Source organism: Podarcis gaigeae (assembly GCF_964106915.1).
Source record: "Podarcis gaigeae genome assembly, chromosome: 1".
In the NCBI taxonomy this organism is placed as follows: Eukaryota; Metazoa; Chordata; class Lepidosauria; order Squamata; family Lacertidae; genus Podarcis; species Podarcis gaigeae.
In genome coordinates this window covers 45,409,328-45,429,950 of record NC_139678.1, presented here as the reverse complement: position 1 = coordinate 45,429,950, position 20,623 = coordinate 45,409,328, and the positions used below count along the sequence as shown (strand labels likewise).

Below are 20,623 nucleotides of genomic sequence, written 5' to 3'. Positions count from 1 at the left end.
TTATTCAAGTTGTCTCCTTTGCCTCCAAATATGTGCGTGCCGGAGGGAAGCTTATGCAGGTCGTAGAAAAGCTTCCCCTAATGAAACACAGAGCTAAAAAGCGCCACTTCTTCGCGCTCTGCATCTCCCGCCCGCTTGACAAGCCGTGGCTGCACCGGCGCCCTCCTCTCCCGGCAGTGGAGGAGCGTTCTCCCGCGCATGCGTGTGCGATCTCCAGCGCATGCTCAGTGTCGACCAGGACCAAATTCGCCTCGGTTTCCAGCGCTGGGCGTCGGGTCAAGTTTTTTGGGCGAATCCCCCCTCCGCCGCTCCTCCCCCCCTCCGCTGGTTTCCGGTGGGGCCGCGGCGGGGCTCGGCTTGGAGATTGGCAGGTCTCCTAAGATGGCGGACGCAGGCGACGGAGCCGGAGGGATGGCTGGAGCGGGAGGCGCTGCCCCCGCGGCGAAACCCTCGGAGTTGGCCAGGGTGAGATGCCGCCGCCGCCGCCGCGTGGGCTTGGCAGCCCTGTGGGCTGGGCGCTCGGAGCCTCCCCGCCGGCTTGTGCCGTAGGAAGGGGGGGAGTCTGTTCCTCGCGGGTAACAACGCCCCACGTCGCCCGCATTCACGGGGCTGCTTCCTTGAATGCCTGGAAGGGGCTCTTCTCCAGAAGTGCTCGGGGTCTGGCTCCCAATTGCCCGCTGCTCTGCAAACGGTTAATCTCTGCCCCTCTGTCAGGTGTTGGGAGTGGGCACCTGCACGGTGTGCCACACAGCATGCATGCTCCCGTTTAAATGACCGGCAAGAATTAGGACCTTTGCTTCGCGCTCCTTATGGTGTCTAAAACAGGCGACTTGCTATGAGCCGCAGCTGTTGTCTTAAATGTGAGCGTCCCCTCCTCTCTCCCGGTCTTGAGAAGATCTTCTCTTGAGCCGCGAAAAGGCAGGGCACTACCAGTTAAAATGAGGATTTTAATCTAGGGCAGTGGATCAGGCAGAAGATTTTGTTATTGTAAAGTTGGGAGAGAGGAAAGGAAGAGGGCTGAGTCCAAAGATCTTACCTTCTTCCTCCTAATTCTGGTTGGGCTTAGTGGATTGTTTTGGTTTTTTTTCTTTTTAGGCCGCAATAACACGAAGAAAAGATTAAGCCACATCAAACTCACAGGGTCTGATATGACATAGTTCTTTTAAATGTTTATGATAGTGTGTGTTTATTTACAAATGGCTCCTGTGCGGTGACCAGCAATGCCATTCCCCCCCTCCACCAGTTCTCTAGTTAACGTTTTAGTAAAGCACCTAACCCTTTCTAAATATATTAATTTAATCTCATAAACACTTTCAAGGTGTAATAAACAAATGCAATGCTCAGACTGTTCTTTTTATATATATAGTTAATTTTGGTTTTATTCTGTCTACTGTCATTCTAAAAGTGCATCAGTTTAATACATGTTGACATGTAAACAGGCAAAATACATAGACAACCCAAGGACTTGCAGCTTAACAGTATGAAACAACAGTTCAAGGAAATAGTGGGTTTTCAGGAAGTGCATATGCTGTTCTGAGTAAAAGGAACAGCGTAGCCAGAATTTATATGTCGTGTTCCTAGGCAAGACATTCTTGGAAATAGTGTGAAACAAATTTGGCAGGATTTTTCATTAAATGATTTCTTCATGGAAAGGAGTTAATGTGTAAAAGCCAGAAATAGAAAAAGAAAGTGGACTGATAATAACCACATGTGCAGAATGATAGGCAGACCTAAATGTGCAGAAAGAGAAGTGAAATGATAGGACTGGAAGTCAGAAGTGATAAGGAATAGAGAAATGAGCAGAAGGTACCTAAAATGGATCATTATTATTTGAGTTAGTGCATATACTACTTGTTTAGCATTGACTTTTCATATTCAAAATTGGTTTCAGTTTCTATTTAAACAAAATAAACTGCATTCCAGTTCCAGCCATTTCTTTCTCTTTTGAGCTGTCTGAACTTCCAGAGGAACTAAACTTAGTGAATACTATGTTAAAATGTTTTCATCTTTGTCAACAGGAAAGGTGGCAGTATCATAACCTAATTTATTGGCATAAAGGGAGATGGGTTGCAGGCAGCCAGGGACATGTGTTGTCCAACTTACCATGTCAAATAAGAAGGGCACACACACATATATTCTGTTTATTTCTTTAAAGTGCATGTGAGCGGGAGATGATTGGACATGGATTTATGTATTTTTGAAGGGCACTGTATATCAACTATCATATGTATCAGATATGGGAAAGGAAAACATCAATAGAAAGGCACTCAAAGTGGTCTGGGGTGATATTAATTATTTGAATCTATTCCAGTCTGGGTTGAGGCCTGTGTTTAGAATAGAAACGGCCTTGGTTGCCTTGGCAGATGTCTTATGCTGGAGAATGGATATGGGAAGTGCACGTTGATTGGTTCTCTTGTTGCGTTGAGCTCAGGCAGCTCTGAGTTAGAGTAGCTCTGCTCCTTCTGGAGGACTCATCCTGGCAGATGATGCTGTAGACTTCTATACCTATGGCTCAGAAGGTACCTCAAAGTTTTCTCTTGTACCCTGTATTATTTACATACATACAAAATTTTGTTTGTATGCCACCTTTCCATAGTTCAAACCATGCTCAAGGCATGAGATTGCGAAAAGAATACTGGTTGGGCTGCAGTGTCATCAGTACACAGAAGGCATGCATGTCTAATCCACGCTTCCCTCTATCCTGATGAGGCTATGGACTTACTGAACTGGTATTTGAAGAAAGTTTTAGGGTGCATGAGAAGAACAAGCTGAAGCTTAATTCAGATAAGATGTGGGCTGCTCTGGATAAGGAAATGGATTGATCCAGATGGGGGTATGCAACCAGCTCTGAACTATCCCTGAAGGACAAAATTCACAACTAGGGACTTACTTATTATTAAAATAATTCTAAATAATTATAATTCACAACAGCTGGCCATAAATAAACATTCCCTAGGGGGCTTACAACAAAGTATCAAAAACAGAATATACAATAATAATTAAAACCCAACAATGTATAATTATTGTTCCATTTAGAGACAGCATAAAGCAGTTTATAGTCCAGATTTAAAACAGTTTTAAAACCTGGGTGAATTAAAAGGTCTTCATCTGGTCTGAAAAAACCACAAAGAAGTTTCCAGATAAGCTTGTCTAGAGAGGGTTTTTCTGGACTTGGTATTGTAGATGGAACCACATGTTGCAGTGATGGTGACAGTGGCTAGGAGTTCAGATTGCCAGTTTAGGCATATGTGCAACTATATCTAGAGAGAATGGACACAGTCCTGGCTTCTCATGTGGTAGTGATGGTCAATACTGTAATTCACTCCGGGGGGGGGGGTGCCACCTCTAAAATCCAGAAACCTTTGTAGTATTATTGGTCTGAATTTGATGCTTAAGTGAATTTGATGCTAAAGTATTTTAGCTGGTTTTGATAGTTTTCTGCTTCTCTGATATTTCTATTTCTATTCCTACAGTTATTTTATTGTTGTTGGATTTTATCATTTTGCCTATGTGTATTGTGGTTTTGGTTTTTATGGAAACTACTTTGTGAGAGGACTTAAAAAAAAGAAAGAAATCTGTTTTATTGGTTTTCCATAGTGGAACAGTAAACAGAAATAAAACAAAACTTGGGAGTACAGTTTGCCAATATTTCAGTTTCAGTTGGTAAAATTAAGGTACATATGATGATATTTTAAGGTTAGATTAAGCTTCTCCATAACAATACACGTGCCACAGGTGGTTGTAGTAGCAGTCCTGCCTTGTTAATGTAATCTGTAAACAATGACCACGTACTGAAGAACTTATCCTTCTTACATTGTCCATTTATCACTCTGCCACGCTGAGGCAAGCATTCAGAAAGTGCTGTTTTCTACACATGAGTAAACCAGGAATGTAAAGTAAGACTTCCCCATGTTTCCCACCTGACTGGTTTCCTTTCCGATACCTGCTGTCAGAATGGAAAAGCTAAGTCCAAGAAGTAATCTCAGAATTGATATCACCCTCTGATATCAGTTTATGATAATTATAATAGAAATGTTAGAAAAGACATTTTTCCAAAATTATTGTGCTGGGGTGCAGTCCTACCACATACAGATCTGGGATCCCAAAGCATCACACACCCTTCAACATTTTGGGGATTGATTATGGGTGATTTGAAAAAGTTTGGGTGGGGTCCAATTCCAATTAAGTATAGTTTTCATGTGAGAGGACCTTTGTCCTAAAAGATGGCCAACTTCCTCTAACTTTAATTAAATAATTAATCCCATGTGAAGAACAATTTTGTAATACACAGTGGCAAGAGAGATGTTGGAACCACTAATGACCCTTACAGAGCATCTTAACCGTGTCAACTTAATTAAATGGGATTTACTCCCAGGTAAGTAGGTTTAGGATTGCAGCCTTACTAATAATCTTGAAACATGGGTCTGAAGAACAGCAGATTCTGCAATTTATAGCAGCTTTATTTTTTATGTGCACAATACTAGGAATCTAGTGTTGGAAATAATAAGTTAAATATGAAATAAAAATGAAATATCTTAATAAAATGTTGCCTGTATTGATAGGATATTGAAATAAGAAGTACTAATGCCTTAAATTGCTTTAGTTTTTCAAAGAAAGGCTAGTATGGGGACAGTGGTAAGAGATCAGTTCAAACTTTATTGTCTGTACATCCTATTTGGTAAGGAGGATTTTCAGTGCATCTGCAAATAAGTAGTAGAATGTGTAGTACAATGATAAGGGCACATAGTTTACAATATGGCATAACAGATTAAGAAGGATCGTGTAGACTTGCACAATATTTAAATAAAGTGCTAGCCTGTTCATTGACTTTGTTTTGTATTTCCTCATGGGATTTAGCATGTTAAAATTGATTCTGCTGAAGGCACATTTTAAGAGTATAGTTATTTTTAAAATAAGCAAGATACTTATTGTCTTTACTGATGCAAACCTTGAGTAAAATTGAAGGGGTTCAGAGAAACTACATTGAAATTAGACTTTTTCAATGTTTCTACTTTGCATTTCCACATAATTCAATATCAGAAGCTTTTATAAGAAGCAGAGAACATGTATCTAAATGAAGAGGAGAGGACTTTGCCCTGTCTTTGCTAGTGAGCTTTTCAGTGAGCTTTTAAAATGAAAAATATTACAAGGTGAAACTCGTGTAATTTATTTTCTTGCTGATTTTAGAATTGTGTCCTCTTCCCTTTTTCAAGTACTGATTGTACTGTGCAGTGTGCCAGATAATTCAGTGAAGATGGCAGGGTGTTAATCAGAGATGGCTTTATGAGCTAGGATTGATTATAGGCTATTATTTAGCTATTAGGAAAAGGTGCTGTCTTTTCATTTTGGCCTTTGATGTTCCACACATGACTAATATGCCTGCAGGTGGCCTAGCAACTTTTGTTGACTAATTTTCAAGACTATTTTAAACCCTAAAAAACCAAGGGCAGACTATTTAACAGAATGTGTTTGTCCAATGATGAGCCCTTTTTTTGAAATCTGATGAAATCTCCCAAGTGTTCAGTATGTTAGCCTGGAATCATTATGAGATGTAAGGTAGAATTGTGCAGTGGACCTAGACTGGGAAGAGCCAGGTTTAAATCTTTGCTCAGCCACAAAGCCAACTGGGTAACTTTGGGATGGTCAGTCTCCCTCTCAACCCAACCTTACAATGTGGGTAAAATGGGAATAGGACCGCCATATGTACAGGATAAAAAATTATCAGCAAGCTGTACTTAAAATTGTAATTTGTTGGCTGTCTTAAATGATGTAATTATTATTGTTTTACTGCTGTAACATAGTACTTCAGATGTTACAGCTTTCCAATTATGTTAACCTCTTTATGAAAGAAAAGTTGTATAAAATATATAAAAACAAATACAAACACACTGGATTTCCACATTTGATCTCTGGGCTTGATGGAAGTTCCGTGGAACAGGAAACATATAGCACCTCTCCCTTGGTAGCAGGTCATGAGAACGTAAGCGTCCTCCTGGATCACATTGGGAGTTTATTTACTCTAGCCTACTCTCAGATGCCTCAGATATACTTAACAACCAAGCATGAACAAAGTATTATTTCCTTATTGTTTGCCTTCAGCACTTGGTATTCAGCGTGGCTGAGTGGGGAATTGAACCCTTGTCTCCCCTGACCCAGTCTGGCACTCTTTACCATCCTTGCTATGGTGATGTATAAACCATTACTTTATCTGTTATTCTCATCTTTTAACAACTGATATATTGGGATCAGCCGTATTCTTTTGACTGTGTTGTAACCAGCTCTGGCACCTTATGGTGAAGTGTAGGTGAGAAATGCATCATCATCGTTATTTTCATCATCATAAGCAGAAACTATTCCTTGGTGCCTTTGGGGGAAATGTTGGTTGAATGGCATATGGGAGTATGTTTGTAAATCATGTATACATGCTGGCATCTAATTTTATGACTTGTTGTAGCCACAAACCTGGCTTAAGCTAACATTTCTGCAATGGTAGAGCATGAGACTCTTAATCTCAGGGTTGTGGGTTTTGTTGGGAAACGGGGTTGGACTAGATGACCCTCATGGTCTCTTCCAACTCTGCAATTCTATGATTTACAAGTGGAGCATTTTCCCACTTGTTATATTGCATGCCAGTTGTAATCCTGTTATGAACAGTTATAGCCCGCTATTAGGAAAGTGTGGTTATGCTGATGAAGTTGATTGTAATGGGAGAAATGCTTCTAGAGTATTGTATCATGTGAGTCATCCCTCTTGTAGCTTCTCCTGATACTTCATAGCTATAAAGATCTGAGGGTGGGGGAAGAAAAGGAGGAGCTGAGGACAGCTAACTCATGCCTGTAGCTCCTGAAGGCTTTTGGAAATGGCAGCTTCAGAGCTTTTGTCCAGGACTGAAAGATGGAAGCATATATCGCCAGTTCTTAAGCATCTTCATTGATTACCGGCCTCTTTCCAAGTACAATTCAAAACAGTTATTTTTCTCTTTAAAGTCCTGTACAGCTTAGCTTGAGATCATGATACATGAAAGAATGCCTGTTCATGTGCTCCGGTTATCCAGACCCCCTCAACATGTCTAAGTATACTTTTGTGTTTCTTGCAGTGGTGGGACGAGAAGCTTGACTTTCATACTGCCTTTCTTCAGCATCTGGCAAAAGTTGTTCCGGACATTTATTTTGATGAAATGGATCCCTTGCCAGAGAAGGAGGAAGAAATAGCTCAGATGACCATATTGTACCCTCTGGAGTGGTATCTGTTCGGTGAAGATCCAGATATCTGTCTAGAGAAGCTACGGCAGAGTGGCACTCCTCAGCTCTGTGGAAAGGTGTTCAAAGGTGGAGAGACAACATATTCATGCAGGTGAATAATTACACTCTTGCTCTGCAATATTTCCTTCTGTTATGTGACACAGCAACATGCAGATTGCAAAATAGATTTGGTGCATCATGTATTTCTAATACGTTTGCACTTTCTGAGGATACTAGTATAAGGTAATAGTCATATAAGGGCAAGCGATAACAGGGATAGGAGAAGAGGGGAGTCTTGCAACTTAAAATAAAAGGGAAAACAATGGTAAAAGCAGATAAACTTCCATTTAAAAGACATGGGCACAGCAGCTGGGCCTGGGACATGGGGAGTTGAGAAAACCCCTGTTACTTACATCTAGTCCCCCAGCTCCCAATATTGCTTCTGTGTGAGGTGTAGTGCTGCAGCTGTCTGTTGCTGTTGTAATACATTTGTAGGTGGGGCTGCCCTGGAAGACAACCTGGAAACTTAAGTTACAGATAGGTAGCCGTGTTGGTCTGTCATAGTCAAAACAAAACAAAAATTCCTTCCAGTAGCACCTTAAAGACCAACTAAGTTAGTTCTTGGTATGAGCTTTCGTGTGCATGCACACTTCTTCAGATACACTGAAACAGAAGTCACCAGACCCTTCTATATAGTGAGAAGGTGGGGAGGGGTATTACTCAGAAGGGTGGTGGGAATGGGTGATTGGCAGATAGCTGTGATGAGCCTGTTGACAACTCTTAACGACTGCAATAGGTCTTACAGGAAAAAGCAAGGGGTGAGTTACCAAACTTAAAACCATGGAGAGACGTGGTCTGAACAAAGACATTGGATTCTTATCTCATTATACATGACAAAGCCATTTTTCACCTTCTCACCCCTTGCTTTTTCCTGTAAGACCTATTGCAGTCGTTAAGAGTCGTCAACAGGCTCATCACAGCTATCTGCCAATCACCCATTCCCACCACCCTTCTGAGTAATACCCCTCCCCACCTTCTCACTATATAGAAGGGTCTGGAAACTTCTGTTTCAGTGTATCTGAAGAAGTGTGCATGCACACGAAAGCTCATACCAAGAACTAACTTAGTTGGCCTTTAAGGTGCTACTGGAAGGAATTTTTTTTGTTCTGGAAACTTAAGTTAGCACAGAATGTGGCTGCCATACTTTTAACTAGTGTAACTAGGCTGAATCACATTATATTTATTTTGCAAAAAGTGCATTGATTACCTTCTTGCTTCTAAGCCCTATTCAGGATACTGGTATTTAACTTTAAGGCCGAAGGTTCAAATACCTGAAGGAGTGCCTCTCTTTATATCAACCTACTGGAGTCTTAAGATCTTCAGTTAAGGCTTTTCTTTGTGTACACTTGCTAGGGGAAGTACATTATATAGCAAAAAGGGAGAGAGTCTACTCTGTGCTGCCCTGAGTTTGAAGTACTCTCCCTATAGAGGCATGGCTAGCACTGACTTCACGATTTTTAGGCACTAGGTCAAACCTTTATGCATTTTAAGTTGCAGTTTATGTAGTTCATGTTGGTTAGTCTGCTATGTTGTTTTAACTGCTTCTAAATAGTTTTTATACCACCTGGTATCTGTGAGGATGAAGGGTCTAAATATCTTTTTCAATAATAAATATTTTTATAATAACTGTTGACCGCTATTATAACATGGTGACTCCGTTTTGATAGAGAACTGAACTGTAGTTCAGGTGCATGGAGACAAGTCTTGGTGAGTCTTAGGGTTGCACATTTCCTCTTCTTCATGAACAAGAGAGTGAAAGCTTCTGCCTTTACTTCTGAACAAACTTCAGTTCTATGTTATATAGTTGCACCTAATATTGAAGCCAAATATTAATTTGAATATTGAATTTGTAATGTTCATACTTTGACTGAAAATGAACAGAATGTCTAAAACTTTGCTACCAGCGTTGCTGGAATATGGGCGATTTGTGGTGTTTTGGAGTGGGTGGTTATACAGTGGTTTCTTACTTTCGTTGCAGAGACTGTGCAATTGATCCAACTTGTGTACTCTGCATGGATTGCTTCCAGAACAGCATTCACAAAAACCACCGTTACAAGGTAATATAATGTATGCTTCACAATAATTTGCTAGAGCATTTTCTTTTCTTTTTTAAACTTTCTTTTATTATTTTATTAATTATGTAATAAGCAAGACTAAGAGAGTATTTCAAGAATTCAACAAAACGTAAAGAGACAAAAAAAACCAACGTATTTTCCGCTTTATAAGACGCACCAGACAATAAGACGCACCTAGTTTTTGGAGGAGGAAAACAAGAAAAAATATATTCTGAATCTCAGAAGCCAGAACAGCAAGAGGGATTGCTGCGCAGCGAAAGCAGCGATCCCTCTTCCTGTTCTGGCTTCTGGGATAGCTGCGCAGCCTGCATTTGCTCCAAAGGACACACACACATTTCCCCTTACTTTTTAGGAGGGAAAAAGTGCGTCTTATAGAGCAAAAAATACGGTATTTTAAAAAAACGTGTACAAAAGAAGCAGTGTGACAGTATTCCAAGATAAGATGTAAACAGCGAATCAAAAACTCATCTAATCAAAAACAGCACCAGATGAAATCAAACCTAGATGGAATTTCTCATTTGAGTGACTGTGTTGTTAAACAAGCTAAAAAACCACCAGACAGCTGCGAAGTCCAATGAGTCCACTTCCCCTCTGAGAACCTGGAGTTGGTGGGTCAACTTCTCTGTTGTGGCTATAAGTAAAGCTTTTTATAACCGGTTTGTAATAGAGTACATAGAAGGGTCTTTCCAGCCTTGAGTCGCGACTAAAGGGGCAGCTGTTAGCAAATGAGTTATCAGTATCTTGCTATGTAAATTGGAATTATCTCCTACAAATATGGAAAATAAGCACAACCTGGACAGACCTATAGATCTTTGGCCTGGTGGTGGTGCTGAGATCAAAAACCACTGAGCCTTTCACATTGCAACTCCACCAACAAAATGGGAAGCACCCTTTTAGCATGTGGCTTACTGGGGTTAAAAACCATTTCTGTATTTAATGAATTTTCCCTACCAGAGCTGAAACTGAAATGAAAGGTTTAGAGGACCACATTCTAGACTACTGTGAGGGATCGATTTCTAAAACTACATCAGCCTCCACATGCTAATCAAAGGTTTTCAAAGGGAGAAAATTGAAAGTCTAGAAGCCAGAGCATAAAGTGTTGAAACAAGTCCTTTCTGAGAACCTTTGGATACCCTGAGGTTCAAATCTCTTCAAAGTTCTGCCTCCAGTCTGTAATTCCTCATCTTTAATAAAATGAGAGATATGGTTGATGCTCAACGAATCTATTTTTTGCTCTCGCAACTTGTTGCACAAGGCTAGTTTGTCTACTTCCTTATAATGATGAAGAAAAGGCGAGGGAGTCAGTGGAGATGGAGAGGAAACCAACTTCCTTCTCCATCTATACCGGATACTCAGCATACAACTAGTTTCCCAAGTTTTGCCATAACAGCCATAATCCTGGTTGGCAAGGTAGAGCAGCCAGCCAGGAAGTTGACTCCGGGCTCTCGATGGCAATCCAGCATTTAAAGTCATCAGTGGTTAACTGTGGAATCATCTGGCATAACTGCAGCACATCAAAATAAGTTTGTAGGCTGGGGAAGCCCCATCCTCCTGCTCTTGACTTGGCAAATGAGAGACATAGCAAGTTTTGCTTTACGGGCCTGCAAGATGAACATGTTGAGAGCTGATTGCCAGCCTTTAATAGTTTTACTTGGAATTAAAATAAGGAGCACTTGGAAAATGAACAGGAGCCTGGGCACAGCAGCCATTTTAACTTTGGCTGCCCTGCCCTGAGTCAAGAGGTTTAAATTCCTCCAGGCTCCAAGGTATTGTTTAATCTGTTTAAGCATTGGTAAAAAATAAATTTAAGAAAATCATCCAAATAATCCCTTGTGCTTTCTAATAAGGGTTATACATAGTGAAATAAGGTTATGCAAAGACGACTCGAATTCATATATTTGCTTTCAGGCTCTGTATATGTTTTTAGTTACTAGTTTATGACTTGGGGAGGACTAGTTTAATTGCTTTCCTAAATTCCAGACTTCTAATAAACTTTGACTAGGTGTCTTAGCAGTTGAATTCTTAACATATAGACTGAGCTCTAAAGAACACTGCAACTTTTTCCACTATTGAGAAGGGGTTGGGGGCTTGTTTTTCTTGAACAGCAGGTTCCATGTCACATACCCAAACCGTTTTTGTAATTAAAGACTTACCAAATCAATTTGTGAGATGGCGTGGGGATTTGTTGAAACAAAAAAGTAAAGTGATATACCCAAGCCCTTGTACACACCTGCAGTAGCGTTGTAGATCACAGCGGTTGGTGTGGAGATTGCTCAAACTGCATTGAAGGTTTGCCTAGCTGGTGACATCTCGGCCTATGTCTACCACTGCCTCTCAATTCACCTAACCTCTGAACAAAAGGAATTTTGAGACTTTGATGCAACTTTCAACTCCTATCTCCCCAGTTACTGCTGAACGAGTTCATCCTGTTTTCTTTTGGTCAAAGCATTTAGTTAGCATAAATGTGTGGTGCATCATAAAAGTATACAGTCAAACCCAAGAAGCTTTATTGCAATTAAGGAAGGAAATAGAAGGGATAGGAAAGAATACAAAAGGGAGGGGGGAATCCTTTGTATTCCTTAGATCTGCATCATCCTTGATGTTTAGTAGATGATAGTTTTTTCATAGAGAGCAATCCCCATTTTTAATGCTGTAGGATTAGGGAGTGGGTTGATGGGAGCAGGGGAATTGTTCAGTCAGGTATGGTCATACGGACTTGAATAAAATTCTAATGCAAGGGTATGGAATCTGCAGCCTCCACCTAACTTCACACTGGTGGGGAAAGCTAAAATGGAGGGAATGATGGAAGGAGCCATATGGGGCAAAGTTTCGGTGCTTGGAACATGGCATGTCCAACACATAGTCGGAAGAGCACCTGGGAAGATGGGATGCTGAGTTATGATTTTTTGCTTCTCTCAAATAAACCATAGTTTAAACTAAGCAGAGTTTCCTCGTGTTTCTAAAACAAAAGTGAAAACTTAGGGTCTCTTTGTGGCCCTGCCAGAGGAGGAGAGAGAGCACCCAAGCCTGAGACTCGTTATTGCTCACACACATAATGCTAATACATAGTTGAGCATAGTGTTCTAAAAGGGCTTTGGGTGCAAATTTTTATTTATTTATTTAATATTTATTTGTTTAATAAAATTTGTTTGTGTAACAAAACCAACACCCAAAACCTCAAAGAGGTTTACGAAAAGGATAAAACAATACAGTCATTAGTAAAAACAGCTATTTAAAACATTCAGATAATAAATAAAATCAGTGATAAGCGAAAGACTGATGAAAATACATGGAAACATTCTACGTATCTGAGTAGACTTGCCTGTTTTTAGGAGGTTTGAAATGAGTACAATGAAGAGGCCTGCCTTGCATCAGTAGGCAGGGAATTCCAAATTGTGGGAATGCCACAGAGATTCATTTCTTACAAATGTGGCACCTGGAGTATTATGTGGCACCTGTAACAGTGCCAGTTCCACAGAATGAAGTGGTTGAGTGGGAATGTATGGGGGAAGGCGACCCCTCAGGTAAACTGATTCCAAAACATGTAGGGCTTTTTGTACTAATAGTACAAAATTGTATCTGATGGCCTTAATTGTTTCAGATGCACACTTCTACTGGAGGAGGTTTTTGTGATTGTGGAGATACAGAAGCATGGAAGACTGGACCGCTGTGTACAAATCATGAGCCTGGAGCAGCAGGAAGCACGGAAGAGGTAACACACCTACTTGTAATATATTGGAAAACGGATATTGTAAGACCTCACACTTCATGATGTACTTGTTGCTGTTATGGGAGTTTATGTTAAGATGAGAGGCAGTATAAAAATATTTTTTAATAAATAAATAACCGCTCACTTATTTTCAGAGTGCTGCATTTACTATATATTTTTAAGCTTTTTATTAAATTCCCATTATTCAGATTATTGTAACAACAGTTGGAGGAAGAGTGTTCCTTATGTTCAACAGATTAATTAATATTGCACAACATTTCTTAATTCATATTAGCATTTCTCCCCCTGTAGAACGTGGAATGCCAGTTGAATGAAGAGCTAATAGCTCAAGCAAGAAAAATGTTCCCTTCAGTGATAAAATATATTGTAGATATGACTGTTTGGGAGGAAGAGAAGGAGCTGCCTCCAGAACTCATAACTAGGTAAGTGATGTGCTGGAGTTGGTGGCAAGTGTTTTACTTGCCTATAAGTGGTAAAACCTTAGAAAATAAAGCGGAGTCATTCAGTTACTTAGTAAGGAAAGCCAAAAGGACTAGTCAGATTAGTGAGAAGCATGACTGCATTTGAAAACAACAACAATGATAAGGGACAGGAAGGTAGGAAAGTGACGGTCCGCTGGCATTATCTCTGATTATCTGCTGAATTATCTCTGATACTACCAAGGACTTTCTTGAACCATAATTCAATAATGTTAACTCTACATAGGGAGGTGAGCTCACATCGTGGATGGAGATTAAACGAAGAACTATTAAACAATATAGAAATAAGAGAGAAAGGTAAAAAAATAATTAAAGAATATTTTGAAGTCAGCCTCAACTAAGGGGTAGATGAGAAAGTGGTCTGGGACGCAAGTAAGACATTCCTTACTTCAGGATCAGTAGCTATTCTAATGTAAATAAGAACATTATTTATGTAAATCAGAGCTTAAGCAATTCCTCCAATTTGATTGCTTGTCTCTTTTTTACTTAATGGCTTACATTTGTTTTGTTGCCCAATATGTATGTTGGAGTTTATTTTAGTATTCTCTTGTTAGAATGACATTTTGGTTTCCTCCCAGTAGAGACAAGCTGGACAAATACTACTGTGTCCTTTTCAATGATGAACATCATTCTTATGACCATGTTATCTATAGCCTACAAAGAACTCTTGGCTGTGAGCTTGGAGAAGCCCAGATATATACTGCTGCTATAGATAAAGAGGTTGGTAGTATGCACCATTCCTGTTACAACTGTACCATATTGTAGCCCAGTTGAGAGAAAGCCAATTGTACTGTTGTGGTCCATAATTTGCTTCCATTACATAGCAAGAAAAGCCAAAATGCTTCATAAGTGGTAGGTGAGAAAACAGTAAGAGTTGTCAGCTAATACAGTCAAACCTTGGTTTTTGAATGTAATATATTCTTGAAGACCATTCGACTTCTGAAACATTTGACAACCGAGGCGCGGCTTCCAATTGGTTGCAAGAGCTTCTTTCATTCAAGTGGAAGCTACGTTGGACGTTTGAGTTCCGAGGAACGTTCGAAAACCGGAGCATTTACTTCCGGGTTTTCACCGTTCGGGAACCGAAACGTTTGAAAACGGAGCCGTTCAACAACCAAGGTTTGATTGTACCCTGTGGTTGTGGGTTTGCCACATTCCTGCCACCGTGTTCTGTAACAATTGTGTTTTGGAGATAAGGGATTATTTCCACGGAAGAGAAGAGAGAGGAACAGAACGTCACCATTTCCCAACAGTATTGGCATTGCACTGCCTCTTGGTGGAGCATGACAGCATTTTCCTCTCTCCGAAGCAATATCACTTGGTGTGCGATATTGCTTGTGGCACTCCATATTGTGACCCTACTTTTCCAGGCAGTTATATGAAAAATATATTGAAAGGAGTTTTTTTTATCAAGGGAAATATCAGCAGGAATATGTATATGTATAGCTGTGTCATCTACCATATTTTTTGCCCCATAGGAAGCACCGCCCTATAGGACGCACCTAGGTTTTTTTTTTGGGGGGGGATAAAGAAAAAAAATTAATTTCCCACCCCCACCCCAGCCCCCAGAACAGCCTGCTATCCGCAAGCCTAGGGAGCCGCGCCGGTCTTCAGCGCGCCCGAGGCTTCGGAATGCAGGCAGCTCTGCGCAACCTTTGGGAGCTGCGCGGAGCCCGGGAGTGCAGGAAGCTCTGCGCAACCTTTTGCTTTGCGCCAGTATATCTATCTATATGTAGATTTGGGCAATGAATCATGAGGGAAGAACCCTTCCCTCATGATTCATTGGGATGAATTGGGCCATGCAGTAACACTCTTCAAGGTTAGGGCCTGTCTTGAGAGACACGAAGCTGCCTTACACTAAGCTAAGGCATCCCATTGGTCCAAGTATTGTCTGCACTGTTTGGGGACAGCTCTCCTGGGTTTAAGACAGGCGTCTTTTTCAACCCTACCTGGAAATTCCAGGAATTGAATCTGGGACCTTTGGCAAATGCTCTGACACTGAGTCCTTACTCATCCATGGAAATCAAGCTACACACCACAACATTACAACTGAGTCAGTACAAACAAAATTCTAAATGCGCCCACATCATAGGGTGCATCAGTCTAGTGAAATCTCCAAAGATAAAGAGTTGAAACCATGCAATATTATTAGCTACTTATGAAACAGTTGAACATCCTTAGTTCAGTCTTACCTTTGTTTACATAATGTTATAAGATCAAGTTCTGCCATTACCTGACCTAAATATGTCACTTCTTCTAATTATTCAGGGCCGGAAGGCTGTCAAGGCAGGATCATATGCTGTTTGCCAGGAAGCAAAAGAAGAGATTAAGGTAACTTCCTGAAATGTGTCAAATATACCCAGTTAATACTGAATAATTGTTCTGTTCCTTTACAGATGCAAAGACTTCAAATCATTCTTGACCTTTTTAGATTTTTCTTATCCTACATTTTTTGTAACATTTAATCAATTAAGCTTCAGACACTGTGCTCCAACTGTTCCAGCTGTCTTCTCTTTTCCTTAGTTGGAAGTACAAATGGCATGAAAGAGAAGATGAAAGGAAAAAAGTAGACAAGATCAAAGAATCAGTTAATATCCTCTAATTCTAATGTCTTTTTTTTTAATCTTCTAGAAACATTCAAACAACGTTTCCCAAGGCCCCCTAAATGTTAAGGTTCTTCATGCTGATATTATGGCTCACCAGAAATTTGCTCTGCGTCTTGGTTCCTGGTTAAACAAACTTATGAGCTACTCAAGTAAGCGCCTTAAATTGCTCTGTATCATAATCAAATGCCGAAACATTGACAAGAGAATTCTTTCCTTAATTGCAAGACCAGTCTTTCTCAAATGGTCAAAGCTATTATTGATACTAAAATCATTTTTCATGTGCAAGCATTTTATACTAAGGATTTGCATCTTACAAAATGTCCAGATATAAAACCCACAGTTGTGTTTGGGAAATATTCCCATTCACTTGAATTCAAGCCTCAATTTCCTTGTGTTTTTCTGAGGTAGCGAAAGTAATGCTATTCTGGTCTTCTTGTCCCTGGCTTACCCAGAAATAAATATTCCATTATATGGTGATGGCCAGCTGGGGTATGTTCTTGTAGGCCATGTTCCTAATTATCAATTCATGTGCTCCTCATGGCTGCTTTTAATTCAGAATAAAAGTGGCTAGCATAAATACCATGAGTTTGCTTAAACTTACTTTAATATATTTTAAAATTGTTGTAAACTGCCCTGGGACCTTACGATGGAGGCAGGGTTGGAAATTGAATAAGTAGTCATACGTTATTGGTATTGTTTGTTCAAAGCTGGTCCAGAATAACATCTCAAATATGCAAGGCAATAGTAGTTCTAGAAACTTTACACTCTTGTTTCAAAAGAAATAATATTGATTGAAAGATAAACATGGCAGTACAGGGTCAGTGATGAGGTGGGGTCCTTGTAAATGTAAGGAATTGATTTCAGAATAGAGATACTATTCTGTTACATCTGAAGATTTATTGGCAAAAGTTTTTTTTTAATCAAAAGAATACAACATTTAAGCAGGCCACAATCATTCCAATAACCCATCAAGATTATTTTACTCTATCTTAGGTGACTTTCGACAGATCTTTTGTCAAATATGTCTAAAAGAAGAAATTGATTCAGAGAAACCTTGTCTTATAAGCACATTGATGCTTTGGGATGCAAAACTTTACAAAGGTAAGTTGAATTGATGTTAATTGAGCTTCTTTACACGCTGTGATATATTAAACCTTCAGTGTCTGCCACTCAATTTAAGATGAGTGAAACTTTGATATTTGGAAATAGTCTGACAGCTACTTTTTAAATTTTGAAAAAAGATTGATGTCCAGGCTTTCAAACAAATATGGTTTCCCAACTGGACTATGCTTGGCAATTGTATATTTGGCAATTGTGTATATTTCAAAATGTAAGCACTTACTGTTATTACTTACTCCGCTATTGAGATAAACATTGCATTTTGTAAAATGGAACAAAATATTCTTATAATTAGATATTCATTCTCTTTTTCTTATGGGAGTAAACATGAACTGTTGAATTTTTCAGGAGCTAGGAAGATCTTGCATGAACTAATCTTCAGCAGTTTTTTCATGGAAATGGAGTACAAAAAAAGGTTTGCCATGGAATTTGTTAAGGTAATTTATCTCTCCGGTTACTTTTCACCTTTATAATAGCATGGTATGTTTTGCAAAGCCTTTAAAAAAAATTATTGACTGCAGCTTGCCCAGTGGGGCAGAGCCATAGCAATATGGCAGCAGCATCACTGCCACTCACTAGGAGGCAGAGGTGAGAGAGGGTGGGGCAAAATGGTAGACAGGCAAAAGCCTCAAACTGACTGTGCTGATACACGATGCAGACCCAGCTTTGCCACTACTTTGACCTCTGGCTATCTTGGCTGGGGTTGATGGGAGTTGGGCATCCAACTCTGTATCCAGTTCTGTAAACTGCCCTGTGATCTTCGGATGAAGGACAATATATAAATTTAATAAATGATGATAATGCTCTTAAACCACTTGTTTACTAATTATTTAAGCATTTGTAAGTTTTTTTGGCACATGTTCAAAACTGGTAACAGAATAATAAACATACAGAAGAGATTAAATTCTTCATTAAATGAGTTCATTAAAGGTCCTCCCCAAAGAGAAAATTCAGTGAGATTCAGCAATCATTGACACCACTCAAAGTTGAATTTTGGGGTGGGGGTGGGGAGACTTTTACAACAAACTTCATCAAAGTCCTGAGGTAGAAACAGTGTTCATCTAAATGGCTGCCTTTAATTACTCTGCTCAAAGCATCTACAGAGAAGATTTCCCCATTCTTTGGCCGATAAGATCACTCTGTTACCTTGTGCCAAAGATGACTTGCCTGTGCTGTACGTTGAAAGTTTGGGAGTGTCCAGCCGCCTACTGCAGTCATGGAAGACACGAGCAGAACCATGCTGCCCAGTGGTCCAAACAGAGTCCTTCTTTGTCTTAAATTTTAAAAAGGAAAGAACATTGGTCCTTCACAGTTGGGTTGTCTGGTGAAATTGTGTGTGTTCCTGCTGGAAGGCAGGGATTTCACTTACCGTATGCTCGCCTCATGATGCCTCTGGCCTTAAGTTCCTGCCAGGCAATCACCGTTTTTGCATATTCTTCTCTTCACAGCATTACAAAAAACTACAGAGTGAATACATCAGTGATGATCATGAAAGGCAAATTTCTGTGACAGCACTTTCGGTTCAGATGTTCACCGTTCCTACATTGGTACGTACAGCCAATCATCCGAGTATATAAAGAACATTTTGTATTGTGTTAGTCGCAATACTTGTAGGTAACTTGGACACTGCAAGAAATTTTCCAAAGAAAGACTTGGTTGAATTCTGCTTAAGATACAGTGGTACCTCGGGTTACATACGCTCCAGGTTACATACTCTTCAGGTGACAGACTCCGCTAACCCAGAAATAGTGCTTCAGGTTAAGAACTTTGCTTCAGGATAAGAACAGAAATCGTACTCTGGCGGCGCGGCTGCAGCAGGGAGGCCCCATTAGCTAAAGTGGTGCTTCAGGTTAAGAACAGTTTCAGGTTAAGAACGGACCTCCAGAACAAATTAAGTACTTAACCTGAGGTACCACTGTACATTGCTTATTTGTATTCCTATCTGACTTGGTCTGGCATCATACAGTGGAAACAATAAACAATATGTGAGAAGAAATCTTGCAAATAACCTTTATAGTAGTTTATGCATTCATTTTTTAAATAAGCAAACCTTTTTAATTTTTGCTTCAGTCACTATAACCAAAGGGGCAACCATATCTCTATAGTCTACTATTTTCCTTTTGTCAAGAGCCTACAACCAGCCTTCAGGACAGCATTATTATAGTTTGGATCCCATGAACCACAAGCAGTCTCCTACTTACAAAACAAGGCCTTATTGCCCTCTCTTCTGTGCTGAAAGCCACCCCCAAAGCCAAATTTTTGGTGGTGTGCTGACACTGTGTAATTCTTTATTTATATGCTGCTTGATGGTAGAAAACAAAGAAACTCAAAGCAGTTTAATTATTTAAGCCTTGCTGGCAAATTTGATTTGCAGACAGATGACAGTGATATGATAAAATATGCTCTGTAACCCATCATCCCTGTCCAAGCTGGCTGGGACTGGTGAGAGGTAGAGTCCAACAAATCCAGAGGGCCAGTGGTTCCCTGCGCCCACACTGTACTTCTGTAGTACAGTGGTACCTCAGGTTACATACGCTTCAGGTTACAGACTCCACTAACCCAGAAATAGTGCTTCAGGTTAAGAACTTTGCTTCAGGATGAGAACATAAATCATGTTCTGGCAGTGCAGCAGCAGCAGGAAGCCCAACTAGCTTAAATGGTGCTTCAGGTTAAGAACAGTTTCAGGTTAAGTACGGACCTCCAGAACAAATTAAGTACTTAACCTGAGGTACCACTGTACTGCCTACATAAAGCAGCAATACATCTGAAGGTTTTACTTTTTTTGAATAAAATAGAAAATGAAATACAAACAACAATTGTTACTGCTTCCCTCGCAGGCCCGCCATCTCATTGAAGAGCAAAATGTAATCTCTGTCATAACAGAGACACTGCTTGAAGAGCTCCCCAAATATCTGGATAAAAATGGCAAATTCAACTTCCAGGATTACAGCCAAGAGAAAATGGGTCGAGTATATGCAGTCATATACGACCTCAAGTAAGTGTTCTTGTTTGTGGAGATGAGTACGTGCTTCATTTGGCAATAATATTTGTTTTATCCTACCTAGCTCTTTACATGTTGCAAAAAAGTGTTTGTGTCTGGGATAAGCATTGCAAAACATGCCACATTAGAACTGAATCATATTGTGGATATGCAACTACAACCTTAGGCAAATGAATCAAAATGAAACATTGCCTGGTCAGATGTTGCCTACTATTCAGTGTCTCAACCGAAATTTAGAATCATGGTCAGAAATTAGATTGGCCATTTTGTCATTCTGGAACCAATTACTGGCGCAATTCACTGGCAGTGGAG

General features: G+C 40.0%; 1 protein-coding gene across 2 annotated transcripts in view; it reads left to right on the top strand.

The window, feature by feature from the left end:
- Positions 1 to 220: 220 nt before the first annotated feature.
- UBR1 (ubiquitin protein ligase E3 component n-recognin 1) overlaps positions 221 to 20,623 on the top strand; it is a 57,324-nt gene continuing 36,921 nt past the window's right edge. The window contains exons 1-12 of one of the 2 annotated variants that reach the window (XM_083746224.1): positions 221 to 465; positions 7,097 to 7,353; positions 9,280 to 9,358; positions 12,978 to 13,088; positions 13,398 to 13,528; positions 14,167 to 14,305; positions 15,854 to 15,916; positions 16,217 to 16,340; positions 17,185 to 17,292; positions 17,659 to 17,747; positions 18,759 to 18,857; positions 20,148 to 20,305. In XM_083746224.1, the coding sequence (XP_083602350.1) occupies positions 382 to 465; positions 7,097 to 7,353; positions 9,280 to 9,358; positions 12,978 to 13,088; positions 13,398 to 13,528; positions 14,167 to 14,305; positions 15,854 to 15,916; positions 16,217 to 16,340; positions 17,185 to 17,292; positions 17,659 to 17,747; positions 18,759 to 18,857; positions 20,148 to 20,305 (1,442 nt within the window). In that variant the 5' untranslated portion in view covers positions 221 to 381. Of the gene's footprint in view, positions 466 to 7,096; positions 7,354 to 9,279; positions 9,359 to 12,977; positions 13,089 to 13,397; positions 13,529 to 14,163; positions 14,306 to 15,853; positions 15,917 to 16,216; positions 16,341 to 17,184; positions 17,293 to 17,658; positions 17,748 to 18,758; positions 18,858 to 20,147; positions 20,306 to 20,623 lie in introns of both variants that reach the window. The other variant, XM_083746223.1, reaches the window with a different exon arrangement.